This window comes from Chroicocephalus ridibundus, chromosome 1, assembly GCF_963924245.1.
Source record: "Chroicocephalus ridibundus chromosome 1, bChrRid1.1, whole genome shotgun sequence".
Classification (NCBI taxonomy): Eukaryota; Metazoa; Chordata; class Aves; order Charadriiformes; family Laridae; genus Chroicocephalus; species Chroicocephalus ridibundus.
In genome coordinates, this window is record NC_086284.1 from 133,746,434 (window position 1) to 133,767,795 (window position 21,362).

A 21,362-nucleotide genomic window follows, 5' to 3' on the forward strand; every position below is an offset into this window, starting at 1 on the left:
TTTGTAGTCCCCCGCTGGACCCGTTCTAACAGGTTCATGTCCTTCTTGTGCTGAGGACTACAGAGCTGCACGCAGTACTCCAAGTACTTTCGAGAACACCAAGCCCACCATTTTCCCAGTCTAAATATTTTATGTGCCGAAACACAACATCAGTGTCCCAACTGGTGGTTCTGCCTTGTATCTCTTTATTAAAAATGTATTAAATTTAGTTTAGTCCAGGTATTACCAAAAATCAAAAGCAGCCCATACCGGTTGCAGCTAGCAAGTTGCAGGCTTCTACCTCAGAGTGCAAAAGAGCCTCTGGGAGGTACTACCTCAAGAAATTATGTAAAATTCTCTTTATATAGAAGCTCCATTTCTATATAAAAGCGTAAGTCTCCAAATGGAAGACACTGCACAGATTAATCAAACGAGAATTCTTTATTTTGACATCTCAAGGCAGTAAAATACAAGTATAGAAAAAGTATATATGAAAGTGGCAGTGATAATGCAACTTGATGCAATCCTACAGAAATCTATCCCATCAGAGTGGACTGCTTCATCAATATATGTATCCGTAAAATATTGCACCATTTCAAAGAGAGAGCACTCAGGAAGAAAGTGTTTATACTCCAGGGAGGTACAACAGCCCCTAAACTGATATCTTAAACTTCAGAATAAGGCACCATTTGGCAAGTATGATCTTTGTTCTGTTTATCACATTGTGTATAACGTAAGTGCAAGAGGCATGTTAATGCCGCACCTTTGTCAGCTGGAGGAAACACAGCCTTCATTTTCCTAGGCAGAACAATAAAAAAAGCACATGCCTAGTTTTCCAGCCTCCCCCCGTATCCCTTTGTGCTTTCTGTTCATAATTGTATCCTGAAAAAATATTTTAAAAGCCACACTTACATAAAAAGGGTACACCAGGAACTATGCCAATTTACTGCTACAAAATGGAGAAGACCGAGACTCAAGTGAACAGACTGTAGTCCACATGTAACCCAGTACAGCAGGATTTAGGCTCTACCACAAAAAGAGAACAATGCCCGCCTCCCACGTCACATCGAATGGGAGTAACTGCAACTGGACACAAGCAAGAGACAAATTACAGCATGAAGAGAGTGTGTAAAAAATATTCCAAAAGAAGTGATGGATTATGTCACAACATTTCTTATTGACCAGTTGAAATTACACTTTGCAAACAGTATTAGCTAAACAAATGCCTTAAATGATCGTGGCTGAAGAAAAAAACCTCACGTAACAGGGTAGTAATGTGAAACTCTTCCCTTTCATTTCAAAGGGAAAAAAACTGCAGTAATAAATAATCCAAGCAACACGCTTAGATTGTAAAGAGCTGCCTTGAATATTTTTGTTAATTAAACAAAAGACAAAAGATCCTTTTGTACAAGGCTGTAGGGTTTCAGGGGTTCAGTTGTACAGTGCAATTTATAGACTCCTGAGAAGTTGGTGGATTGAATGCTACGCCTGTTGTGACAACACAGGTACTATGGCAAAAAATGTAATATTCCATGCAGTTGTTCACTCTTGGGACTAAGGGGAGCTAATCTAGAACTTCTAGATTCAAAACTATTTCTGGGGCAGTTTATGGAGGCTTATTTGTCTGTATGAGAAATCTTGGATCTCTATTTGTTTTATTGATAACCTGGGATGTCTCTTAATAACTTGGCTACCAAACGAATGTCCAAAAATAGACTTTTAAGTGATCAAGATGGATAGGAAAGTGTCAAGTGTTGTTGAAAACAACAACCTTCCATTTTAGAGAGGGGAAGGATTCTCCTTCACAAGGGAGAATGTGCACAGGAGCCGACTGTCCTGCATGAAGAACCAGGTAGAAAGCATTTTAAAATACAAGCATAAGATAAGTAGCATTTTATGAATAATCTTCCTTTCAGAAAGGCTTAACTTTTAAAAAAATTGTACGAATAGTCTATTTCCCTTTTCACATTTGCTTTGCTTACAAACGTCCTTACGTCTCCTTCTGAAGGATGTTCCCACTTTTTCACTGTTCCAGTGCTGATCCTCTTTCCGTTAATTTCTATACATACGGAATAAGTCAGGATATTAGGATTTTTAACCCTGAACTGAATCAGATTACAAAGAAAGTTGCCAGATTATTTTCGAAAAAGACATCAAGAATTGGACTGGCCAGATATAAACAAGCACTCGTTGTTTGCACCTCTGATGTCACAGCCCATGAGAATGAAAACGCAGACATCCATACTCAAAGGTTAGCTTTGGCAGTATCTCTCTTCTGACAGAGCTGGCAGGGTTATTTTCCTGGCAGATAGCCAGGAAACAGGTAAAGGTCCCGACAGAGCGTGCTGCAATATTCTGACATTTCCTTGCAGCGGTGAAATTCTGTGCCTGGGGCATAGCCTTCTCGTTGCTTGATTTGCCTGTTCACCTGGATGTGAGATTAAAAAAACCAAAATGACTGGAAGGATTAAGAAGACAAAAGCAAGAAAAATGTCATTGCTTTCTGTACTCATAGATTATTCTGTTTAACTTATTAAGTAGTCCCTTATGTATTGCCCTTCTAAGTTATAAGAAGAATAAAGAACTATGGTGTAGTTCCAAGCAGCTCAAGTTGCCATGGCCACACTGCTGTCTTGAGTCTCTCTTCCCTCATTTTCTTAATCTTTACTTTATGTGAGTGCAAGTGGTTGTGCAACTATATGGTGACCCAGTTCAGGGAACGAATCCACCTGAAAAAAAAGCTATTTCTACAGAATAACAAGTAATTTTTGGCAAGACAGATTAATTCTTCTCGTAAGTTCACCATACTACCACACAAGTGAAATGGAAGGAGTCAAAGAAACAGCATTTTTACTTTGGTTAAGCTGCTGTGGAACTGTATATAAACATCTATATACACATACATATGTATACACACATATATATATCTGAAGGGGAAAAGAAGTAATAATTTTGCCACAAACAAGTCAAGAACAATTGCTTTAATAGTAGATTAATCCTAGCAATTCGAAGCACTGGAAGGCTCTTCAGAAACAAGGTAAGTGATGGAGAGGAAAGACGCTCCAGCTCACCTTCACCAACATGTCAGCCACATGAGTGTCTCGGGAGTCCTCTGCAAACACAGAGGTGAGTGCCTCGATATACCAGGATCCACGCTTGGTGTTTCGCATGGCCGCAGTGCCTGAGAAGAAAGCGAGTATGATGAAGTTTCTGGGGAACACACACAAATAAAACCTCCTTATGCCCTAATAATTAGGGCTTCACCCCAGTACCTTTCAGACAAGCATATCCACAGATCATATCGGAGCGTGTAGGCAGACGCAGCTTGAGATTTTCTTCCTTGTTTGCATCACTTTCCTCACAGCCTGTGGAATCTGACCATTCTTTCCCATCTCTTTGATCTACTCCCCGGTCTGTCTCATCTGGGGGGGCAATAAAGGGGGGGGGCAGCAGAAAAGGAAGGAAAAAAAAAAGAAAAGAAAAAATTATCCTGAATTGCTGGATGTAGTTTTCCTGTACTTCCTTAGTTTTAGGCTCCCATCAGCAATGCCACAACTGCTGTCAAGCAGAAAGCTTTTGCATGAACTTTAAGCTTTTTCAGCCGTTTTTAAAACTCATCTGAAAGTTCTTCTGCACAAACTAATGCAGATAACAACAACTGCTGAACCTGCTCAGCCTAACTGACTGTTAGTCTGCATGTCCATTGATTCCCTCCCTCCCGCCCTTCTTTCCTGTGCAGATCATATGATAACCAGAAAGCAAAGAATTTTCTGATAATTCTTCACCATGCATGGAAGGATTTGATGCCTAGCCCTAAAGTTTCTATAGTCCACTTTTACCTACCTTAGAGAGGTCCAAAAATGGCTAGTCTAGCTTGCCATGCTAACTACCTACTTATTGCAGAACTCAAATGAGAGTTATAATTTTAGTTGCTAAGGCCTACCTCCAAGGCACCAGGAAAACATGGACTAAATATCTCACCTAGTTCTAAATCCTGACTATAGCATCACTTGTTTCAATGAAAAGCATAAATTGTGTAACAGTAAAATGCAAAATCACTTGACCCCAAACAGGAGAGAACTGCAGTACATGGAGATTAGTTTAAAAACGGGAGAACGTGTAGTGTCCTTTCCAGCATTCATTAATATATATTATAACAATTGTAGATATTCTCAATTGCTTGTTTACATTATGCAGAGTTTCCATTGTAATCTAGACTAACTGCTCAGTGGCAATAACTTTTATCGTCCAGCTATGCTGAATGAAAAATAAAACTAGAGTTTGCAGGTTTTATATATAATTTTGCCCTTTTGTTCCTTTGTTGTAAGATGAGAATCTACCTAACAGCATGGATCAGATTCTAGTCTTAGGAGGCACACATGTCCACTGCAGAGCCCTTGCGGTTATGATGCCTCTAGGTTTTTGTTGCCAGGTTGTGCTTAAGAAATGCATTTGGATTTCTAACCCTTTTACAGGGAGCAGCACTGGTGGCATCTCATAATTATGCACAGGAAACGGTCAGTTCATAAGTCAGCAACATTATTCTCTTCCTCCAAAATGAAAGCAGCAGTGGGAGGGGTGTGACCGTCTGACAGGCTAGATATAGTCTGTAATTAAGGATCCATAGCTCAAAATTTCATGAATATTTCTATCAAATTCCTTCATCATCTCGTTAAGGTAACAATGCAAATTTTTCCATTTTTAACCACACTTCTTTCATGCCTTTTATCACACTTCTCCAAAACCTTTTAGTTCTGTATCTTAAACACTTAGAGTACTGTTCACAGTGTATGCTATTTCAGATAAGACTTGGGTAATTTCACAGTCAAGCTACATCACTCACACTGTCATCATCCCATAATGTATAAAGTCAAAACCTTTTTAACTAAAGCTTCAGAATTAGATGTCTTCCTCATGCCTCTGTCTTCAAACACCATTCTAGTCAACTTAGCAAGGTAACTAAAAAGTGTAAAGCACTAAGCCTATCAAGATATTCCTCTGTATACTTAAACTCTAATTTATATCACCAATAACTGCCATCCAATTTGATCCATTTTGTTTAAATTTTACTGAAGGCACCAGATCGCCATTTTTCCCAACTGATTTAAATAACTGCCAACTACCTATTTGTCATTATTTACCCCAGTTCTTCACTTTTCTGGATCAACTACTATATTAAACACAGATGTTAAACAGCTTCAAAGTCTCCTGTCACAGTGAAATCTGACGATATGTCTTTTCCTGTTGCTTTCTGTCACCACTGGGTTTTGATCTATGACTGTAGGTGGACTACTTCAATTCTTTAGTAGACTCCTGCCAAAGGCTCTTTGGAAATTAAGTAGACTGTACCAGCTCTTCTTTATCTACATTTTTTACGTGTCATTAATAGAAGATAGATAAGGCTTATTACATAAACTTAGGGAAAAAGAGTAACCTATGCATTTCTCATTTTGTTTTAACTGGTTCCAGTTAACTTACATGGCACAGAGAGATTGCCTACTAATCTAAAGTTGTCAACACTATTTATAGTCTTTTAAATGCTGCTTTAAAAAAAAATTGTATCAGCTACTGTAACCTTTGAATACTAACATGAAGAGGTACATGTTTTTCTTGACAGATCAATTACTTTGTAACTAGCTTTCCTCTCCAACTATTAATCAAGGTTTAAAAGAGAGGTTAAAAAAAGACAGGTTTGTGTTTTTTTTTTTTTTTTTTAAATTCAAGAAAGATTTTTCCCTTTCATTTGCTCAAGTCTCAATCCTTTGCCTATTGCAGTATCCAAATTCTACAGAATTTTGCATAGCTTTCTTAACTGAAACTTTTTTGGGAATCGAAGGCCAAGCCTGACCTGTTGATGTGAACAGACCCATTGTGGTAACACGGCAGTCAAATAAACCTAATTACCTAATTATGTCAGCTGCCAATTCTGCCTTATTAAACTTATTTCCACACTGTTGTGAGTCTGCACATTCACATTTGTTCAAGGGTATCTAAAGGTTCAATAACATAAAGGAAAGCTATCACATTCATACTGAAACATACACATTACGGTATTTCCAAATGCTTAGCAGAATCAAATATTTTTGATACCCAAAATACTTCATGTAGACTTTAGGTTTTTCTCTGCATTGGGATTAAACATGAGTAGATAACAGGGGAAACATTCTCTTGGCTAGAGAACTATAAAGCTCAGTTTTAAATGAAAAAGAAGGGAGACACTTGCAAGGAACAAGGGGAAAGAAGGGGGAATAATATACATGCTAGAAAAATTTCTGTATCACAAGGGAAAAAGCAAAGCTTCCTATGACAGAACTTCTCTTTGGAGTACCTGCAGTTTCACAACGATCTCAACAAGCCCAAACACTTCATGGAAAAATTTGGTCATTAGCAGATCCGAAAGGCAGTTAGCTACAAACATATGTTTAGTTACATAAGGAGGGAAAATGAATAGCAGAATTAAAAAAAAAAAAAAAGGAATGGAGAGAGTGGAAAAAGAGCCTATCTATGAGAATCAAGAATTCTGTTATTACAATAGTATGAGGAAAAGGGTGTAAGGAAAGGTCATTCGGAGGTTGAAAGCAGAAGAGGGTAACGGAAAAAAAAGTAAAAGAGGAGGACTTGGAGCCAACTTTGATGGCCTGAGAGACACCAACACAAGAGAGACAACACATCCAGGATCAAGAAAAAGACAGGACCTCAGACAAGACTCCAGTGCTAGTGTACCACTCCATGCTGTGCTGCATTTTGATGCACCAAATGCCCCACTCCCCCTACTGCAGGCATAGCAAGAGAAAGCCTCAATATGAGTGGGATAAGATAGACCTTTATATCACTAAAGTGCTCTGGGGTCTGCAAGTCAATGCACACACCTCATGCAGAGCAAAATACACTTACAGAGCAACAGATGCAGTGGCAGCAGCAGGGCAGAGGGAGGTGAATATGGGTCCCACTTACACCTGAGAGAAGCAAAGAGGAGAGTTGACAGCAAGTTGAAGGTGAGGGTGTGTATGTGTGTAAAATGAGCCTTAAGGGCATGCCAAATATATGTCTCAGTATTTGGGCACTCACCTCCCCGGCAGGCCTGAATGAAGAACATCTTGGGCTTATTCTGGAGATTTGGACAGTTTGCATTATCAAAGAGCCGGAAAGCCTCCTGCAACTGAGAGAAGAAAGAAGATAAATAATCTTCACTGCAGCTTTCTGCGAGGCAAACTGAGTCTCACCTTGCTTCCCTGTATTTTTGTTATTACCTCACCAGTCTTGATATTTTCTCCTTTATCTCCAAATTCACCGTGTGACAAACACATCCCTTCTCCCCCTTCTACCCCAGCTCCTATTACTTTGAGTTCATGCACTCTACCTAGTACTAGTACAGTAACAGAGAATGAAATAACTTTTCCTACCTGCCCTATTTCTATGCCATTTTTTATCTTGTAGACCTCTCATATATAGACCCCTGCCCTTTTCTTCCCACAAGCCCTTATTTTTTTCTTTTTAAAAAATGTAAATCCGCAATCTCCCATCACTTCACCTTCTCTCTCTTTTTATTTTTTTATTTCTTTTTTTACTTTTTTCCTCTTTCCATTGTTACTTTCCAGGATATAACATATCAGGTCACAGGAATATACCTGCAGTAGTTTGCCATCAATGCCATAAACCCCACCCTCCACACCGTGGGAAAGTAAAGCTACAATACAGGAATCCACATCCCGATGATCTGGCAGCTTAGAGAATCTCTCCAATGCATTCTGCATCTCCTGGAAGAAAGAAAAAGAATAGGTTCCAGACTTGCACAGGGAAAGTGGGTCAATGTATAGGGAAAAACACAAATGTACAGGAAAAACAAAAATGGTCCTCCTGTTACGAAATAAACCCTATTTACATCAAATTTACAGGACAAAAGACAGTGTTCCATTAAAAACCAAAAAGACCAGCAAAACGTTGTTCTTTTATGTAATATTCAGTCCTAAGTATAAGACTGTGAAGTAGGAATCACTTAGGACATCTATGTGTCCATGCTAGCCAACAGAGAGATGCAGCAAGTATCTGAGTTGGTACATATGGATTCAACACAGGAGAAATCAACTGATTTTATAAAGATCTTACATTGACACTTGAGTCTGGCTGGGACATTGGAGTAACTTAACAGATACATGCTCTGGTACTTCAGGCATTCAAACACTAGTGATCAAAACACAACAATTTAAAGTGGAAAACTTCAGGAACTCTGACAACATGGCAGGTGCAAAAGTCTTATTATAATGTTGCAAAAGCTACCTTCTTGAATAAAACACTCTTTAACGCGTTGTGTACCACTTGGTTTCATAGGGATTTAAAAGGTGTGAGAACAAATGAGGCTAGAGGGGACAGCAATTGCATTCCTAGGGAAGGAGAGTGGCTTGATTCAGTCAGTTACGGAACATTATCAAGTTTCCCAAGTAAAGCATAGCTACTTCTCTAGCAAAGCAAAGACTGTAAGAGTGGAACTTAACTGCACGGATACTGGAAGACTGATAAACAGGATGGCAGTTGACTCCATCAGTGAAAGGACACGAAAACATCACTTACACTTGTGAAGATTAGGTCAAATATTTGCTAAGTTAGACTTTTCCAGTATTCTGCTATCCTAAACGTTAATCCAGAGTAAACTAGAGACTTTATACATTTGTGGTTTTAGCACACATGCCAGGTGTGGTCTAGAAATTCTTGCCCCTTGCACTACAGGGGTCAGACTAGAGTAGTACCCCTTGTCGTCCTTTGTGATCCTACTTTCCATTTTAAATCCTCTGCCTTCCAAGTTTCTCCATATTTGTCAGTATGCTAGCAGATATCATCCCATTTAGCCTTATTTTTTATTCATAAGTGACAGTGCACGTCTTTCTTTCCAAGCTTCGTTATACCAAATGGAACCTCTTAAGATGTTTATGTAATAGTTACAAACTATCATCCATACTGGTTGTGAAGTACTGAGATCCCCCTTACCTGTGCAGTTTGATCATGACAGACAGTCACTTGATACCCAAGATGCTTGAAAAGCATTTCCAGGGAAGCACAGTCCACATCTCCCCCTGCGCGATATTCCAAGTCCTTTTCACTGCTGAAATGGACATTGCTGAGAATAAGTGCTAACCCTCGGGGCTCTGATATCAGTTTATATGCCTGAGAAGAAGATTTAAAATTGGTAAATTTAGACTACAGAAGGAAATAACAGAGTGTTAGAGTAAAGCAGCAAACCCCACATACTAGGATTTCTTGATTGAGAAGGCACAAAAACAGTAGAGGTCAAATTTTTGAAGCTTTTTGCTGCTTTGGTTTGGGTTTTTTTTAGTAAATAAAACAAATTTTTGTATTGCAAAGGGTCCCAAAACCAACTGTATTTGCAAGTCTCCATAAATGATGATCGTACAACACTGTTATTAAGATGTTGTATTAGCTTGCCTTATTTCTCGTTTCAGAAGAAACACAGCTTGTACATTTCAAACTGTGAATTATGTCTTGCTAACTTTTTTCCCTTTCTTCACCCTCACCCTAGCCCCGTATATTTCCACCATCCCCATCGAAGTCTTTATGACAACATTATGTAAAATTTAGCTAATATTTCCTAATTGCTGTCGGGAGCAGAGATAGATGTAAAATACCATATGAGAGCAATTGCAACACCAAGGGGCTGTCAGTGATTGATCCTGAAAGTCATGTGGCTGGCAAAAAAGGTTTTTGGCTGGCCCCTCCCTCTCTAACAACAACAAATCAACAGTAAATCATTTCCTAGTACTCTTGTAAATTGAAAATGAAATTTAATACCAAAGGAGCATATCCAACAGGGTGTATCCAGGCACATGTAAAAGGAGGCAAGTCAAGCTCACACTGATGCTGCCTAATCAGGTCTCCCCACAGACAGTTAAAAAAAACCCCTAAAATCTGTATTGCTGTACACAGAGCCTGTGACAGAAGTGTTAAGCGTTAACACATTGTGTAACCCGAGCAAAATGTCTGCCCCATTATACAAAATGATTTTTTTCTGTAAGCCCACCCCACACAATCTATACTTTACAAACAGAATAAACAAAAAGTAATTAGACTACCTACATAACCTCAAACACTGCAGAAGATTAGAAATTCAGGTTGGGTACTACCCAGCATAGAATCCTGATTTGGTTCTTGAGACTAAGAGACCCTTCTGGGTACAGCTGGCAACTAAAACAGCCAAGACTGTGACTACTAATAGAAACACAGTTACGGTATCTTACAGTCATTTGTAGGGTGTGTCAGAAGGAGACAAGAATGCAAACAAATAATATTGACAGACAATAATATTGACAGTTTACACAAATCAACGGAACAGAAAGCATTTCATGAAGCTCTTCATGAGCAAAAACCAGAGGCAGAGATTTGTACAGAGTTACGAACTTCTCAGTATTTCTTGACGCTTGTAAATGAGAACTACAACAAATCGAACATGACTGCTAACATTTCAGTTACAGAAATAGCACAACACTGATCTGCATCCCAGTGAAGCACCTGTTTTGACTCAGTTTTAAGTAGTACGCGTTCAGTTGATATATCTATACACCTCATATTTTTCACCTCTTAAGGAGATTTTCTCTGTCAACTACTTACCAAGTGCTGATGATTATGGTAAAATTCAGGAGTGCAGTACTTCACTGGAGGAATTGGGGGACCATCTCCATTATCCAAGGAATGTTCCACTGGTTCTGTGCAAAACAAACATATCAGTAACAATAAAAAATTCCAACCACTAGGCCTCTGCATTAAGGTAGTAACTTGGAAATTCTGAAGTATGTGGTCTTAGGGATATTACGGTATTATGCTATTCATACCTCTAAAAATTTTGCTCGATCAGGGACTACAGATACACAATGAAACATAGCAGAAAAAACCAAAAGTACTGGAATGGTATACTTATTTTTTTTATAATTTTAATTGGCATCCGGGTTTTTTTTGTCTTGTATGTGGGTTAGCCTTATTTAAGGCCTAGTAAATTTGGTTCTACAGAGTATGAAAAATTCTTATCTAAAATTAGAGCCATGTGCTTTCTGTCATTTTGTACAGTATGTTATTCTTTCCACAGTTAGGTTTACAAACCATTGCTAGAAATATTCAAATAGAATAGTGTTTTTTTCTTTCATGAAAGGCCTCCCATGCTCACTGGATACAATTATTTATTTTTTGCGGAACACAGGCATGAGCGATCAAACTAGACGTTTCTAGCTTCCATAAAGTGCAATACCCTTTTTTGTTTATCTGCCTCTGCACAACCCTTTCCTCTGGATAACAACAGATGAAGGGAATGATAATCTAAACTACTTGCCATTTGCAGACAAACACTCACTCCCCTGTCCTGAAGAAATGGAGGTAATGACATTCATGATCTCCTTTGAAATCCTTTCTCAGCCTTTTGAGACATGGCTCTCCTGGATGGAGGAACATACGTTCTAAAAAACCAAAAAACCCCAATCCTAAATCCTCTGCACCTAAATAAAAAAAAAAAATCCTTCAAAATCTAGACACTTGTTCTCTAACACCAGAGAGAGCTCCTAGTAACGACCACACAGTTAAAGCTATGGTTAGGGAACGTGAGTACTTCAGGTATTATCAGAGGCAACATAAAAAATAGCAAGGAGATTCATTCCAACAACTAGTTCCCTGATCTAGGTCACATATGCTTGCTAAATAAAAGCTGATTTGCTGCACTCAACAGAAGCTACACAAAACTATGGTGGGCCCATGTAATGTATATAAGGCCTTGTACTTAAACTTATTTGCCAAGAAGGAAGTCCAAGTTAAGGAATACTGCCCAAAATCAGTGTCTTTTCACAGCTCTATTTCAATTAAACTCTATTACAAATCTTGAACAAAGAAGAAAATCTTTCAAAAATCTAAAATTTTACTGACATGTACTGTTTAATCAACAAAATTTCTTCTAAGAATAAATGAAGCTGACTAGAAACTGATTGGGTTCTCTCTTCCAATATGTATTTCACTTTCATTGTCTAGCCTAATTCTGCCTCCTGCATCTGATCATAACACAGTTGTTCACTGTCCTGGGATGAGCAAAGTGGTAGCAAGCTTATTTCTAGAACTGAATTAAGTGAGTATTAAGAAATCAGAAGCAACCAAACAGATAGCCAACCAAGTATTTATGGTGTCATGTGCAACTCACCAATCCAGCGCGGTCTCTTTGCATTACATGACTCACTGGCAGGGAATGGAAGATTTGATCCATAACGGTGTTCAAGCTACAAGACATCCAATAAATCCATGAAAAAGAGTAGCATAAAACACCTCTTTTTTTCTCTACAGTACAAGCCTGTAGGTATCATGGAACAGAGATACATGTATATGTACATGTATATATACACGTATATATGACTTAAAAAAACCAGTCCTATTGTTCACATCCATATGAAACATCACAACAAGATATCAGTGGCATTTTCTATCAATGCAAAATTCCTTCCCTTCTTTGCTCATGTCTACACTTCTACTCAAATCCCCAGGTTGGAAACCTTTCACTGAGATCATCATATCCTCCTTGGTTTTGCCAAAAATTGATTTGTCTAGTGATTCCTATCTTTTTGTTTGCTTTCAAGATTTCATTGTTTGCATAGTAAAGCACACTTGAAAACAAAAAATAGCAAGGGTAGTCTAATAAAGCCTACGTTTTAATAAGGGAACAACTCTGCTCAAAAATACCATGTCTGTCTGTCTTCCTTCATATAAAATATGTTTACTGTGAGTTCTCATCCTTGTCAACACACTGAGAATATTGAATCTTTACTAAATTCTTCCTTTAGTCCAATGCTAACAACTGCAGATAGTGAAAAGGGGAAAATAAAAATGACAAAATAAAGTCCCTCTCTCCTAAACAGACAAGATTAGCTTTTAGTAGCTTTCTACTCAGGAAACACTTTTTTAATGTGAGGGTGACCGAGCACTGAAGGACATTGCTCAGAGAGGTTGCGGTCTCCATCCTTGGAGACATTCAAAAGAGATGGCCCTGGGTAACCTGCTCAAGGTGACCATGCTTGAGCAGGGGGGCTGGACCAGATGACCTTCAGATGTTCCTTCCAACCTCTACCATCCTGTGATTCTGTGTGAAAACTCTCTTCACAGATTTCTTCCTCTCTGCTTTTACTAAGGCTACTACAAGTTTCAATTTGCAATGAAAACCCATCCTGTCCTTTGTAAACAACTTTTTTCCCATTTGAAAAAGATCGCTTTGTGCCCAAACCCAATCTGAAATGCAATGCATCCATTTTATTTTTTTTAAAACTGTTGTACCCTTGCAATCCCATGGCTCAGGTTGGATGTCGTCTTCAAGATCACTGCCTCTAGATGCTGCTGTTTGGTTTCTCGTAGAGCTTCACAGAAGGCTGAGAAGGCATTAGGGCCTCTCTTGGGCAGCAAATTGAGGAATTCCACATTTTGGCTGAAGCTCCCAGACTGGGCCTAGATCCAGAGAAAAAACAAAATCCATACTCAAAGTAACACCCCAACAGAATTAATTTTCAATGAATCTTCAGAACAACTACTTTATTTTATGTCATGTAAATGTTTCATCACTATGCTTACCTGTGCTAGATCCATTTTTACAGCTTTTCCTAGTTGATTTCCCTCCCACTCCTCTGTTGCTATTGCTCAAGGGGGACAGTACGCAACAACACAGCAAGCCAACAATTCACACATTACCGTGCACAGTAATACTCTTCCCTTCTAACTTCTACGACACACAGTAATATTCTTCTCTCTAAACTTCTACATCCAGTCACCGTTGGAGTAGTATCTATTTCCCCTCATTGAATACACAAAGTCCAGAACACGTTTCCACTACTACCCAATGGTTTATGGTCTCATGCATCAATATGCAAATCCCTCAGAAAGCGTTAAATAAAATACTGATTTTATGCTGTCAATTCCCAAAGATACTACATACGTATAGACTGTAACTTCTAGACCAATGAAGCAACATACAGTAGTACATGAGTAAACGCAACAATCAAAAATGAAATTCATGTATCTGTAAAACATTCCCAGGAAGTTCCAGTTGTTAGAATATTAACAGGACACTTGCCAACAAACTGTATAATTTATACAATAGCCTTCTCTGTGAGATATAAAACACACCAAAACATCATGTACTAAAATACTGGATATCCAAAATAAATTTTATCAATTCTATGGAATTCATCCTATATTTTTTGAATCGATGGATGATAAGAAATGGTTGGCAAGTTACACATTATCAAGGCCTAACACTACATTTGCAATCACAGGAAAATCAGAAAAAAAGCCTTGAGTCACGTGTGTAAATCCTCTGCTTTCTTTCATAAAATTTATCAAGTTTGGTGTAAAATGTAGTTTGGCTTTTTTCCCCCATCACTTTGTTTGAAAGAATATTGCAAAATCTTGTTGATCCAATGCTTATGAACCTATTCTGAAATTTCAGACCTATGTTCATTAATGACTAACAGCACTTATTTTTGTATCAACAATGACCCTTGACTTCAGTGTTCTCCTGTCCTTTCCCTTATTTATCAAAGTTCTGTCTATAAATTGGTCTCCAATTTTAAATTTGCTACAGCAAACAAGTCACTTTCTTTCAGCCTCCTCATAAATGGCCTCTTCCTCTTGACAATGTAAGTACCCTTTCCTATTCCCACAGAAACCTCAACTTTCTGTGCACTGTTGACTAGAAGTGAATACAGTCATCTCACCTGTGCCTTTCCAGAAGTGTGAAAATACTTGCCCCTTTCTCCTGGTAACACTTCTCCATTAGTCCGTAAAAGATAACCAGCTCCATACACTTGTATCTTGCTGTAAGCCTACTGAATTTTATTTTACCTAATAAAGTAAATTGACAGCTGATATTTTAAAGTACTTATTGTTTCTTCTTTTCTACTAGACCTGAAGCTGTTTATAACAAGCTTAGGATCATTAACCTTCACATTATATGTCTATACAGTCTATGACTCTAAGCCATAGATCATAATTAAGAACACAAGCTGACCTCAAGAACTGGATCTTAAGTTTTGTTAAAATGTTAAGAAATTTTCATAATGTTCATATTCTGCACTTTGTATGTACAGCAGTCAGCTTTTGATAGACTACTTCCTTAACGCTCCCTTAAATACCCAAAGTGCTGTACCTCCTCATGTAACTTCCACATCAACACCATATTTAGGTTATACTAAATAATGTTCAGCAAACATTCAGAAGTAAAACTTTCTTAAGACAGACTTCTTTCATTTCATTTTGTAATACATCCTTAATTTACTTTTGTACCCTCACAGATGATTTTGATAATCTGCATACCAGGAACTGGTTGCTCTGAATTCATGTCAAAATCCCATAGTATTAGTCTTCTTACTGAGCCTGAATATACACACAGAATCTGCGGAGAGCGCATATATACTTGACAAACATCCTACTAAAATTTATGTCACTTTGTCAAAGCCAGTGATGCCTTCATTACTGTCTACAGATAGACACAGAGCATTTAAATCTCTATATCTACACAATATCATAGTCTTCGATTACAGCACAGAATATTCAACTTGTTTAAAAAGCAAGAGAAAGCTCTTGCTATCATATCTGCAATTTTGAAGGTCCACCCCAGAGTTCTGGAAGAATATATGATGCTCTGACAAGAAGTCATTAATGAAGTGGGTTTTGGACTTCATCTTAAAAATGGCTGTTTCCACTGTCCCTCTTTATTTCCACTATCATTTTTGCTCTGTTTTAAAATTCTCTCTTCTGGGCCTTCACCTAGATAATTATATTTACATCATCTTCACTACACAGTAAACAGTATTGTTTTTTCTTTATTCTTTCTTAGAAGTGTAAATAATTGAAAAAAAAAACCTAAAATTGTTTAGTATCTTTCCAAATGACTCAATTTAAATTCATTCCTGTCACTTCCTACTCTCACTCCCCACTTCAGACACCAAAAGAAGCTGCTCCTATTTATTAATTCTTCTCCAGTGTACACGTATACACTCTTTACTTACTCTTCATACTCCTTGTGAGCTCTTCATCCAGCTCAACCACCTTTGCCTTTGGTGGCTCTTCCTGCAACCTCCTCCCCTCCCCACTTTTTGCTTACTTGTGGTACAAGTTTCAGTACTGGTTTAGAACCTCACACTTGAAGAAATTTCATCCTTCCTTCATCTCCATGAGCTCCTTGGTTTATTTCACTTTCATTAGATTACAAAAGTTTATTTAAGTGAAAAGACAGCTGAGGGGGGTTCTTATCAATGCTCGTAAATAGTTAAAGGTGGGTGTCAGGAGAATGGGGCCAGTCTTTTTTTAGTGGTGCCCAACAACAGGACAAGAGGTCATGGGCACAAACCTGAACATAGGAAGTTCCGTCTAAACATGAGGAGGAACTTTATTTTGAGGTGCCAGAACACTGGAACAGGCTGCCCAGAGAGGTGGTGGAGTCTCTGTCTCTGGAGACATTCAAAACTCGCCTGGATGCGTTCCTGTGCAACCTGCTCTAGGTGAACCAGCAGGGGGGTTGGACTAGATGATCTCCAGAGGTCCCTTCCAACCCCTGCCATTCTGTGGTTCTGTGAAGTGCCCTGTTTCCAGAACCAATTTGTTTATTCTTCTGTTTAGTATAAATCAGACCAACAGGACCAGTATAATTGTTGTGTTTTTAAGACAAGATGATTTAAAACATCCAGAGGGACTTTGACAGGCTTGAGATGTGGGCCCGTGCGAACCTCATTAAGTTCAACAAGGACACGTACAAGGTCCTGCACCTGGGTCAGGGCAATCCCAAGCACAAATACAGGCTGGAGAACGGATTGAGAGCAGCCCTGTGGAGAAGGACTGGGGATGTTGATAGATGAGATCAACGTGAGCCAGCAAAGTGCACTTGCAGCCCAGAAAGCCAACAGCATCCTGGGCTGCATCAAAAGCAGCGTGGCCAGTGGGTCAAGGGAAGTGATTCTGCCCCTCTACTCTGCTCTCGTGAGACCCCAGCTGGAGTACCATGTCCAGCTCTGGGGCCCCCAACATAAGAAGGACATGGACCTGTTGGTGCAGGTCCAGAGGAGGGCCACGAAGATGATCAGAGGGCTGGAGCACCTCTCCTACAAAGACAGGCTGAGAGAGTTAAAGAGTTTTTCAGCTTGGAGAAGGCTCTGGGGAGACCTTACAGTGGCTGTCCAGTACCTAAAGGGGGCCTACAGGAAGGATGAGGAGGGACTCTGTATCAGGGAGTGGAGCAACAGGACATGGGGTAGGGGTTTTAAACTGAAAGAGGGGAGGTTTAGATTAGATATTCGGAAGAAATTCTTCACTATGAGGGTGGCGAGATACTGGAACAGGTTGCCCAGAGAAGTTGTGGATGCCCCATCCCTGGAAGTGTCCAAGGCCAGGCAGGATGGGGCTTTGAGCACCCTGGTCTAGTGGGAGGTGTCCCTGCCCATGGCAGGGGGGTTGGAACTAGATTATCTTCAATGTCCCTTTGAACTCTAACCATTTTATGGTTATATCACTACTGATCCAGATCTTCTTGATTTCATTACTTTTGTGGGGTGCAGGGGGCTATATAGAATGACTCAGTTGCAATATCCAGAAATATCTATGCTCTGTCACCAGACACAGTGGCATTTGTCTCCTCCTGTTTCCACTAAGATACCTGACTACCTAACAGCACTCCTAAGACCTTTGTTCAGATTTGAGACAGAGAGTGGATGCCTATGACAAATTCACAGAACTACTATAGAAAAATGAAAGGTAAGACAAAATGGTTTTGACTCATGTGATCATTTTTTAATGCGCGTTACTTTTTGTTTATCTACAGCACTATTATGATTCGTACTATCCTGCAACCATTCCCTTCATTTCTGCCCTTCTAGTACAATGCATATTTTGCAGTACTATTGTTCCAGTTGTGCATGCTTTCCTCCTACCCCTGCCATATTTCTATTTTTGTGCAATTTCCAGATTAATACCCTCTAACAGTAGTTCAAGTCACTTTGTTCTATTGCTCAGGCTGCTATTGCTATTTATATACCTTTAAGCTCTTAGTTATGTGTGTATGTTGTATTAGGCACAATTTTTTTCACTAAGCTATTACTTTTTACCTGACTTATCCATCATAACACCTTTCTCCTTACTGACAATCCATTACCAAGTATTGTTGCATCTCCTTTTACCGACTTACACCTGGAGAGGAAGACTCCCTTAGTCTTCTTCCCCTCTGTCTCTGTTTAACACTTCTTAACTGCAGCAGCATTCCCCCAAAAATACTATTATCTCTGGCATTATCCTACCTTTGAGAGGGCTTGTTTTGTTGGATTTTTTTTTACCTCTCCTCTCCTTTTCTGCCTCTCCTCTCCCTCCCCCTTCAATGACTAACTGCAGGCTGGCAACTGAACATCCCGACTAACCACCCATACTTCATCAGTGTTGATGTTTAACTCCCATGGGCTGCTAAGCACCACACAGCCGCCGTCTCCCCAGCAGGATGGCGAGAGAACTGAAAGCGTAAAAATGAAAAAAACTCTTGGGTTGAGATAAAGACAGTTTAATAAGTAATACAAGAGCCACCCATGCAAGCAAAGCAAAACAAGGAATTCGTTCATTACTTCCCATTGGTCCGCAGGTGCTCAGCCACTTACAGGAAAGCAGGGCTCCATCACGCGTAACGGCTACTTGGGAAAACAAACACCTTAACTCAGAACTTTCCTCCTTCCTTCTTCTTCCACCAGCTTTTATTGCTGACCACAACATCATATGGTATGGACTATCCCTTTGGCCAGTTGGGGTCAGCTGTCCTGGCCGTGTCCCCTCCCAACCTCTTGTGCACCCCCAGCCTGCTCACTGGCAGGGTCCTGTGAGAAGCAAAAAAAGGCCTTGCCTCTGTGTAAGCACTGCTCAGTAATAACTAGAACTTCCCTGTGTTATCGATATTATTTTAATCACAAATCTAAAACACAGCACCATACAAGCTACTATGAAGAAATTAACGCTATCTCAGCCAAAACAAGTGCAATCAGTTCTTGATTCATTCTCTGACTTTCACTGTCTTTCTGTATCTTTGTGCTCCTTCACCAGGGACTGAAGCTATTTCAGGTAAGACTACCTGCATCTCCCACAACTTAGCACAAGTATCCTTGACAGGTCCCACACAGTATTTCACATTATCTTTGACACACAACGATTCAAAATTCATCGGGAAGTTATTTCTTCGTTGCTTTAAAAAACCTCATCCGTCTCAGGTTCTTATCTTCTGCACTGGTGCCCAACAAATAGCTCATAATTCTATTTTTCAGCATCTGTTCTTATGACAGGACCATCAGTCTTACCAAGGGACTAAGAAGTCCCTCAACTGCTTACTTGAGTCCTGAGATGCACTTGATGTGCACCTTCAGTCATTTCCTTTTCAGTTTGTTCTCTCTTTGAAGACCTGTATCTCCATCCTGCATAGTCTTCAGTGCATAACCATACCTCTGGGAGCAATCTCAAGCTATTGCCAATGACTTCTCTTCATAGTACCCATTGCTCAGGATAAGGAACAAAAGCGCAAGAACAGCATTTGTCATCTGAGAGTGAGTATTGGATCATGCAAGGTTCTTCATGCAATTAACAAAAATACATATGAAATACAAATTCTTCAAGTGAAAAGTGCACAAGTGCCATAACAAACTGGTTTATAATATATTCCCTTACTTGCTTTCACAGTATTCTTCTGGAAATAGGTATTATTCTTACTTTTCCAAAAGGAGAAAACAAGAGAGGCACAAAATGACAACAAAGGCCTGGAAGATACCACCTGACTCTGGAAGCGCAGCCTGCCGGAAATCCGTACCAGCATGCACGCCAACAATTTAATAAGCCTCAGCCAAAATCCATATTGCCAGGAGCAGCTTACACTTCTCCTACGGGGCCGCAGGCAAACCCCGTATTGCTTTGTACGTTCTCCAGGCATAAAATACGCAGGTAACACGCATAGATGAGTTTTACCATGCTGCCACTGCCAAGAACGACACTGAGCTTAGCTAGAAATAAAGCCGACAGTGCAGTTGAGTATAACCGCGCTTACCTGTATCATTTCCATCATCTCCAAGGTGATGATGTCTTTCTCTATCATGTGCTCCATCAACTCTTTTAAAACCAGCTGCTTGGCCAGCACCACCCGGTTCTTCTTTAGCGCTTCCTGATGGCACCGCTGCATGCCGCAGGCAACCAGCATCCTGGCAGGAGAGGGGAGGACCAAAAACCAAACTCAGCGGCAAGAGCCACCCTCAACCGCTCCCGCCTTTCTGCTCGGGAGGAAGCGGGCCGTCTCCGCCAGCAGCAGCGGCAGAAGCGGCAGCAGCCGCCGCCGCCGCCGCCTGACAACGGGCAGGAGAGGCCTCCACCACCCGCCCCGCCGGCGATCGGCGGGGAAGGGTGCGCTGAGCGCCACCCCTGGCTCCCGAGGCGGCGGGGCCCCGGCGGCGTGAGGGCCCAGGCCGCTGCAGGCCGCTGCGCGTTGTCCCGAAACCAGCTCGCGCCAAACGGCCCGCGCCGCGCGCGCCCCTCCCCGCCGCTCACCCCCAGGCTCCGCCCCGCCCTCCCCCGCCAGCTCCCGAGGGACTCGCTTCCCTCCGGTCACGTGGCCGCGGAGGGTTGGAGGGGGCGCGGCCCGCGCCACCGCCTCGCCCTCCCTTTGGCAGCGGCGGTGGTAGGAAAACAAGCCGTCGCCCGCCGCCGGTTGCGCGCATGCGCAGGCGCGCCTTCCCGCCACCCCCTCCCGCGGGTTGGCGTCGCTTCCTGCCCTGGCCTCGGCTGCGGGGGGGCGGGGCTTCTCTCGCGGCCTGTCAGCGCGTGCCGCCCCGGCCCGGCCCGGCCCGGCCCGGCCCGGCCCCGCCCCGCCCCGCGGCGCGCGGGGGGCCCCCGGGGTGTGGTGTGGGGGGGCGGAGGTTGGTCATGGCGGAGGGGGGGGAACGGGCCCGCCCGTTAAAAGCAGCCCAGAAGGCCGACCGCATCCTGGGGTGCGTCGAAAGCAGCGTGGCCAGCGGGGTTGAGGGAGGTGATTCTGCCCCTCTGCTCCACTCTGGTGAGGCCCCACCTGGAGTGCTGCGTCCAGCTCTGGAGCCCTCAGCACAAGAAGGGCACAGACCTGTTGGAGCGGGTCCAGCAGAGGGCCGCGAAGATGACCAGAGGGCTGAAGCACCTCTCCTGTGAGGACAGGCTGAGAGAGTTGGGGTTGTTCAGCCTGGAGAAGAGAAGGCTCCGGGGAGACCTTATAGTGGCCTTCCAGTACCTGAAGGGGGCCTACGAAAAATATGGTGAAGGACTTTTTACAAGGACATGTAGTGATAGGACGAGGGGTAATGGCCTCAAACTGGAAGAGGGTAGATTTA

General features: G+C 41.2%; 1 protein-coding gene across 1 annotated transcript; it reads right to left on the reverse strand.

Moving 5' to 3' along the window:
- Nucleotides 1-405: 405 nt before the first annotated feature.
- On the reverse strand, nt 406-20,692 carry CASP2 (caspase 2). Its single transcript, XM_063354100.1, has 11 exons — nt 20,551-20,692; nt 20,057-20,207; nt 13,282-13,449; nt 12,161-12,236; nt 10,597-10,691; nt 8,962-9,138; nt 7,608-7,736; nt 7,048-7,138; nt 3,252-3,401; nt 3,051-3,160; nt 406-2,407 (listed from the first exon to the last, which is right to left on the reverse strand). Exons 2-11 carry the CDS (start codon nt 20,204-20,206, stop codon nt 2,273-2,275), a joined length of 1,281 nt encoding a protein of 426 aa, XP_063210170.1. The 5' UTR covers nt 20,207; nt 20,551-20,692; the 3' UTR covers nt 406-2,272.
- Nucleotides 20,693-21,362: the final 670 nt, after the last annotated feature.